Source organism: Chrysochloris asiatica, unplaced genomic scaffold (genome assembly GCF_000296735.1).
Source record: "Chrysochloris asiatica unplaced genomic scaffold, ChrAsi1.0 scaffold00002, whole genome shotgun sequence".
Classification (NCBI taxonomy): domain Eukaryota; kingdom Metazoa; phylum Chordata; class Mammalia; order Afrosoricida; family Chrysochloridae; genus Chrysochloris; species Chrysochloris asiatica.
Genome location: NW_006408520.1, coordinates 31913976 through 31921470, shown reverse-complemented (window position 1 = coordinate 31921470; position 7495 = coordinate 31913976). Strand labels below are relative to the sequence as shown.

General features: G+C 37.3%; 1 protein-coding gene across 1 annotated transcript in view; it reads right to left on the bottom strand.

The window, feature by feature from the left end:
- The window catches only part of COL24A1 (collagen, type XXIV, alpha 1), a 562513-nt gene that overhangs the window by 316835 nt on the left and 238183 nt on the right, over window positions 1–7495 (bottom strand). Inside the window, exons 21-22 of the mRNA XM_006831073.1 lie at window positions 3731–3784; window positions 943–987 (exon numbers count right to left, since the gene is read on the bottom strand). Of these exons, the coding sequence (XP_006831136.1) occupies window positions 943–987; window positions 3731–3784 (99 nt within the window). The remainder of the gene's footprint in view (window positions 1–942; window positions 988–3730; window positions 3785–7495) is intronic.

The following is a 7495-nucleotide window of genomic DNA, read 5'->3' as shown; positions in this document are numbered from 1 at the left end:
TGGACTGCAAGGTAGGGTTGAGCTACAAGGTCAGCAGTTTTAGCTCACCAACCACTCCTTGGCAACTCTGAGGCATTATGAGTTGACACCAACTTGACGGCACATAACAACAACAATGACTAATGATCATGAGCATATCTTCATATGTTTGTTGGCCACCTGAATGTCTTCTTTGGTGAAGTGTGAGGGCTCTCCTTTTACTCTTTTGGTAAAATCTTTTGATGCACATAACTGTCTAATTTTTAGGAGGTCATAATCATCTATTTCGTCCTCTATTATTTGTGAGTTTTTAGTTATCTTTGACAGGTTAGTTAATTTGAAACATTGACCTTGTTAGCAATCCATTTCTTATCCTACAGTGCCACAACAGGATTCAAATCAAGAGATGTTGTTGTTGTTAAGTGAAATTTGCTTATTGGAGCTATTAAATACCACCTGCTTTAAGACAAGCACCCCAGCACTCTGTAAACAAACTCACTTGCATTATGTTGATTGATTAAGGTACCATTTTATGTATGCTATGTGAGTTCATTTGTTAGAGAATATTTTGGCTGCTTTCTCACTACCAAAAATAAAATTACTTCTAACATCTAGTTAAAGTACACATGAAGTCTCCTTCCACAGCAATGTAGCTGTAAATAATTCAAACTTTATTTGAGAAATGGAATGATATTTTACAGTTAATTATCTCTTGATTTATTCTAAATTGTCAAATCTAAAGAAAAAAATGTTAAACTTATGATTTGATAATTTGTAGCTTTTTTAAAAATGAATAATATTTGGGCTATTTGTTTTCTGACAACAGAAATATCCAAATTGAATATTAACTTGTAGTGTACAAGAATTATTCTGATTTTATAAGCACATATTACGGCCAATATGATTCCTAAAATTGCATATAAATGATTAAAAAATGAAGGTAGATACATAAAATGAGCTTACTGTTTCACCAATTTTTCCAGTGTTTCCTGGATCTCCTACTTCTCCCTGTTAATAAAGAATATAAATCTGAAAAATGTTTTTTTCAAATCACATACTCATAGTATTTCTTCCATTTTCATTTTTAATGTAATTATACAGTCATAAATTAGAAAAAGACTCAGGTAACTCAGTTATTTGATACTCTTTTATAATATTTTTATGAAATGTGTGATCTTTCCTTTATTTTCATCAAATAAGATTCACCTACTTATCTAACTTACTTTTTCTGCACTCAAAACTTTTAATCATTTTAGAAACACTGTTACAAATAAAATTTGTTAAAAATAATATATTTTTTGAGTTGTACTCTGTAAAAGGTAGAATGGTAAGCATTGCAAAAGATATTAAGTAGAAGGAAAATAAAATTCTTCTTCATAGGGTTGCTAAGTTTGCTTGAGGATATAATTAATATACCTCCTTAGGCCAAGCAGTACAGAATAACAACACAGGTGAGTATGGAAGGAATTCACAGGAGCATCCTGTATGGTAGGCTGCAGTAATTAGAGATGGCTACACTGAATGTATGTTCCTAAACCATTAACCATAGTTCTACAGTCTACACAGCTTTGAAAACAGTGTTTAAAATAATTTGGTGGCAAATTTAGCCTAATCTGACTTTATCTCTTGGTATACTGTCCTGGGTGTAGCACTGTATGATTAGCACTGAACTGGAAACCACAAGGTCGGCAGTTCAAACCCACCAGCTGCCCCTTGGAAACCTTGTACAGGGTCTCTATGAGTTGGAACTGACTCAATGGCATTGAACAACATCAACAAATAATGTCTTACCTGATCTGATTATCATGACTTTTTTTTTTTTTTTAATTTGAACATTAATGCATTTCACTGCAGAAATAGTCATGTGTCATTATGGGGTGCTATCCCATACCTTGCTGGCAGTATTAAGTAACATACAGTATATATGCACTATATTGACTTCCAAAAATTCAAATTTAATTATTTCAAATAATGGATTATGGAACTTTGTTTGAATTAGGATCTGAAGAATAAATTATATTCTTTATGTTGTATATAGAAAACTTTTGGTAGTGTTAGCTAAGATCAAGTATTATGTAATCTTCATTGGTGTTACCAAAAAAAAAAAAAAATCATCAGAAACTAGGATATGAAGCCAAAAAAAAGTGGGTAACTTGTACTTTCAATGTCAAAAATGGGTGAATGCCACCCAATGATTAACTAGGCAATGCACTTAGATTCGCTGTTAACTACTAATTAAAGGACCCAGACTTAGTGAATTTGTATTAACTTGTAGAGTAAAATCCCTGAGATCATGCTTTATGTTCTCAATTAGTAACCTATAGAGCCCTGCCTGGTGGCATAGTGGGTTATGGTTAGGCTGCTAACCACAGGATCAGCAGTTAGAATCCAACAGCTACTTCTCCATAAAGAGGCTTTCTGCTCCTGCAGATTTCCAGCCTTGGAAAATCTATATAGAGTTGCTACAAGTTGGAATTGACTTGATGGCAGTGAGTTTGTGTTTTTTAAATTTTTTTAATCTAGCCTATAAAAATTATTGTAACATTTATTTATTTATCCATATGCTTACAAGTTTGTCACACTATAGTGGCTTGTGTTGCTGTGATCCTGAAAGCTATCCTGCCAGTATTTTAAATACCAGCAGTGCCACCTATGGTTTCAGCTGAGCTTCCAGACTATGACAGACTAGGAGGAAGGAAAGGCAGACAACTTCTAAACTGTAAGCTACTGAAAAATATTATGAATAGCAGTGAGACATTGTATGATATAGAGATGAGTCCCTTAGGTTGGAAGGCACTCAAATTCAACTGGGGAAGAGCTGTCTTCTCAAAGTAGAGTTGACCTTAATGATGTGGGTGGAGCAAAGCTTTCAGAATCTTAATTTATTGATGGGCCCAGTTCAAAATGAGAAGAAAGTCAGTGAAAAAGATGAAGACCCCTAACGAGACGGAGTGGCAACAACAATGGGCTCAAACATAACAACAATTGTGAGGAAGGTGCAGGGCTGGGCAGCATTTCCTTCTGTTTTGCATAAGGTTGCTATGAGTTGAAACTAAATGGTATCTAGCAACAACAACAACATGGATATAAATATTGTTACTGTTGTTGTTAATTGCCATCGAGGTGGTTCTAACCCATAGTGACCCTGTATAGGGTTTCCGAGGGGTGACTGATGAGCTTGAACCACCGACCTTGCGGTTCAAACCTACAGTGCAGTCCAGCTCATTAACCCACAGCGCCACACTAGAATATAGGTATGTTGTTGTTGTTGTTATGTGCCATCAAGTCGGTTCCGACCCATAGCGACCCTGTATAGGGTTTCCGAGGGGTGACTGATGAGCTTGAACCACCGACCTTGCGGTTCAAACCTACAGTGCAGTCCAGCTCATTAACCCACAGCGCCACACTAGAAAATAGGTATAGGACTTCTCAAATGTTTTTTGAACCAGTTTTAGCATTATTTTGTTGTTGTTAAGTGCCATTGAGTCAGCTGCAACTCATAGCAACCCTGTTTAGTTTCCGAGGAGTGGCTGGTGGGTTTGAACAGCAGATCTTGCGGTTCAAGCTGACCTTGGAGTCTGGTACATTATCCTGCAGCTCCATTCCAGGACTCCTAATTTTACTGGCTCCCTGATTAAATAACAAATTGAATAAAAATTTTGTTGTGTTCATTTCACATTTGTACGAAAACCATTATTTTACCTTTTTGAAAATTATATGTTTATACTGATAATAAAATCAGTTGCTTTACCTTTAAACCTTCTGGTCCTTGTTCACCTGCATAACCCTTTTGACCTGGTTTTCCCTAGAAGACAAAAGTAGATAAAAGAGAGATGCAAAGTCATTTCAATTTTGCAAGTTTCCTCAGGTTTATAAAATTTACATTATTCTTATAACATGAAATATTTTAACATTATTTGACACACATTATATTCTACTTAGTAGACATCCATTTTACAAATATTTACTGATTGTCTGCTATGTACTAAGCATAGCTCTAGGGCTAGGGATCAAGGAACGCACTAAAAATACCTGCCAACATACTATGAAGATGACATATAATTTTAAAAAATTAAACATATAGTATGTTGGACAGTGATAAATTTGAAGGACTATAGGATTGCCACCTTCATTGAGAAGGTAGTGTTTAAAGGGACAAGTAATATGGCTATCTGCATGAAGAACATTCTACTCAAAGAAAAGCAGTATATGCAAATACCCTGAGGCAGGGATGTGCCTGGTGTTTTCAAGGAACTATAATAAGTCAATGTGGCTGGAACAGAGTAAGAAAGATAATCATAAAGATGAAGTCCGAGAAGGGAATCACATTAATAGGGCCTTGTAGATTAGAGTAAGGGGTTTAGCTTGTACTCTGAGTGAAAGTTACTTTGAGAAGTAATTGATCTATGTTTTCACAGAATCCCTTTGATGCAAGAGCAGAAGCTTTGTGTCTACCACAATAATTCAATGAGAGATGACAATGGCAGTATGGACAGAATGATAGTAGAGAAGGTTGTGAGAAATAGTAGTATTCTGGATAATGCTTGAAGGAAGAGCTTTCAGGAATGTCCACAGGTCACATGTAGAATGTGAGAAAAAGATGAGAGCCAAAAATGGACTCAAGAGTTTTCTATTTCAGTAACTGACCCTTGATAAACGTGTTAGATCTCTGAATAGTGAAAGCTTGTGATAGTTATACAAGTCCAGAGATTGGTGGGAACTTTATGAAGTGAAGAGATAATTTTGGAAATAATTAGCATTTTGATAGCCCATTATACCATCAGGGTTCTCTAAATACTAAGTGTTGGCTTGCTAACTTCCAGGTTGATTGTTCAAGCCCATCAGCAGCTTCAGGGAAGAAAGAAGAGACAGTCTGCTCCTACAAACACTTACAGTCCCAGAAACCCAAAGGAGCAGTTCTACCCTGTCCTAAAGGGTCACTATGAGTAAGAACTGACTTGATGGCTGTGAGGTTTTTTCCACTTGGTGGCACAGTGGTCAAAGCACTCAGCTGCCAATCCAAAGTCCAGTAACTCAAATGTATCATCTGCTTTGGATAGAAAGATGTGGCAGACTATCTCTGTAAAGAGTATAACCTTGGAAACTCCATGGGGAAGTTTGATTCTGTCCTTTAGGGTCACTATGAGTTGGAAACCACTCCATGGCAGTGGGGTGTTTGGTTGGTTGATTGTACTAAAAATCAGAAGTTTGGATGAGCTAATCTAGACAGCAAGTATAGATAGAAAAGAGGTTCAAGGTCAAGTCTTGAGTCACTCAAAACTTTAGAATTCAGAAAAATATGCAAAATTTCTACCAGAAAGTCAAAAGGAAAAACTATGGAAGTCAAAATTTGAAGATTATGACTAATGGGTAATATGAAGTTTGTGAAGATTGAGAAATGATCACAGGATTCAGCAAGATGGAGGTCACTGATGATCTTTAGGAGATCATGTGGATTGGTGGGGACAAAGTGGTTTTAGCTGATAGAAGGAGGAAACTTGGAAAGAACATGTACAGACAATACTTCCAAGGAGTTTTACTTAAATGCAAAGAAGAGAAATAGGGTAATACGTAATAGGAGAAACTCAGTTCAAAATAAATTTTATTTTTATGCTAAAGGAAGAAATAACCTATTTCTATGCTGATCAAAAAAATTATGACACAAGGTAGACAGGAGAGAATTTCTGAGTCAATGTTCTAAGTAGATAAGAAGATAAGAAATCTAGTGTACAAGTAGGAGGTTTGAACTTACCTACAATAATGGTATACTAATTTAAAATTATAGGAGAAAAGGCATAACAAATGGCATAGACAGAAGGAAATGGGTATATGTGAAAGTTGGTATTTATAGAAGTTCTCTTCTAATTAATATTTTCAGAGAAATAGGAAGTGAGGTACAGGGATAAGCATGCAGATAAGAAAGAAATTGATAGAGTCTGAACAGAAAGAAGGTATGAGTAATAATTTAGAGAAGGTAAAGAGTGAACAGTTTTGGAAATGAAGTCCAGGATATAGCCAAAGCGGTGATTTTAATGTTTTAAGCAGGATGAGGAGAAATGTTGAGTTGTGAAGGATATGAGGAAGAGTGGAAAGGCAGTTGACCTGAAATTCCTGATGAGGTTGTTGGAATGGGTTATAACACATCATAAAGAGAGTAGATGGTAGTGGAGAGTGAAAAGTTGGAAATTGATACTAAGGAGAAGATGCTTATACTTGTAATTATAAGGTCAAGAGAGGACGTTATTGGCTGAACAGAGTAAAGTATAAGATGACTGGAGAAGATAAATTAAGATAAAAATTATATGTCATCTTCTATTAAACTATTGAAAAGATTAATCTATGTACTTTTTAACAACTGATATCTTATTATACAAGATTTGACTAAGGTGATTATGCATCAACCAATGTATGTGAGAAACTCTAATCTATGAGTTAAAAAACAACAGAGGAGGTTGCTGTTAAGTGCCATTGAGTCGGTTCCAACCCATAGCGACTACAGACTACTAAAAAGAGCACTAATTTATAATTGTTGTTGTTGTTAAGTGCCATTGAGTCGGTTCCGACCCATAGCGTACAGGGTTTCCGAGGGTGTAAATCTTTACGGGAGTACAAAGCCTCATCTTTCTCCCACGGAGCGGCTGGTAGTTTTGAACCGCTGACCTTAAGGTTCGCAGCCCAATTCGTAACCACTACGCTACCAGAGCTCCTTTATAATATCTAATATCTATTCGAGCTCTGCCACGCTTGCCATCAGGAAGCACCACGTCCTCGGAGACTTGGTGGCAGCTTTGCTATGGTCCGGCAGGTTGGGGCCCAGAGACTAGGCGGCCAGCAGGGTGCAGGCTCCCAGAGGCCGCTGCCGCCATCAGGTTACGGAGGAGTGAGGGTTCGCCCTTGTCTGAAGGCCAAACCTAGATAGATAGGAACCTGTGGCGAGGGCTTTGGGTCTCCGCAGGGCAAGGGCTGAGGCCGGCACCCTTGGAGGGCCCGGAGGCCAGTAAGGGGCCAGAAGACTATGGTCACCACTCCTCTGTCTGTCATACTATGGTGGCTTGTAAGTTGCTGTGATTCTGAGGGCTATGCCACCAGTATTTTAAATAACCAGCGGGGTCACCCAGGGTGGACAGGTTTCAGATGAGCTTCCAGACAAAGATTGACTAGGAAGAAAGAATGACAAACTACTTCCGAATCGCTAGTCACTGAAACCTTATGAATAGCAGAGAAACACTGTCAGATACAGTGCCAGAAAATGAGCCCCTCATGTTGGAAGGCACTCAAATTGTGACTGGTGAAGAGATGCCTCCTCAAAGTATAGTTGACCATGATGACATGAATGGAATTAAGGTCATGGGAGAAAAGCCCACAAAACCTTCATTTGCTGATGAGGCACAATTCAAAATGAAGAGAAACAGCTATAAACATCCATTGAAAATCGGAACATGGAATGCACGAAGTATGAATCTGGGAAAATTGGAAGTTGTCAAAAATGAAATAGAATGCATAAACATCGATATCT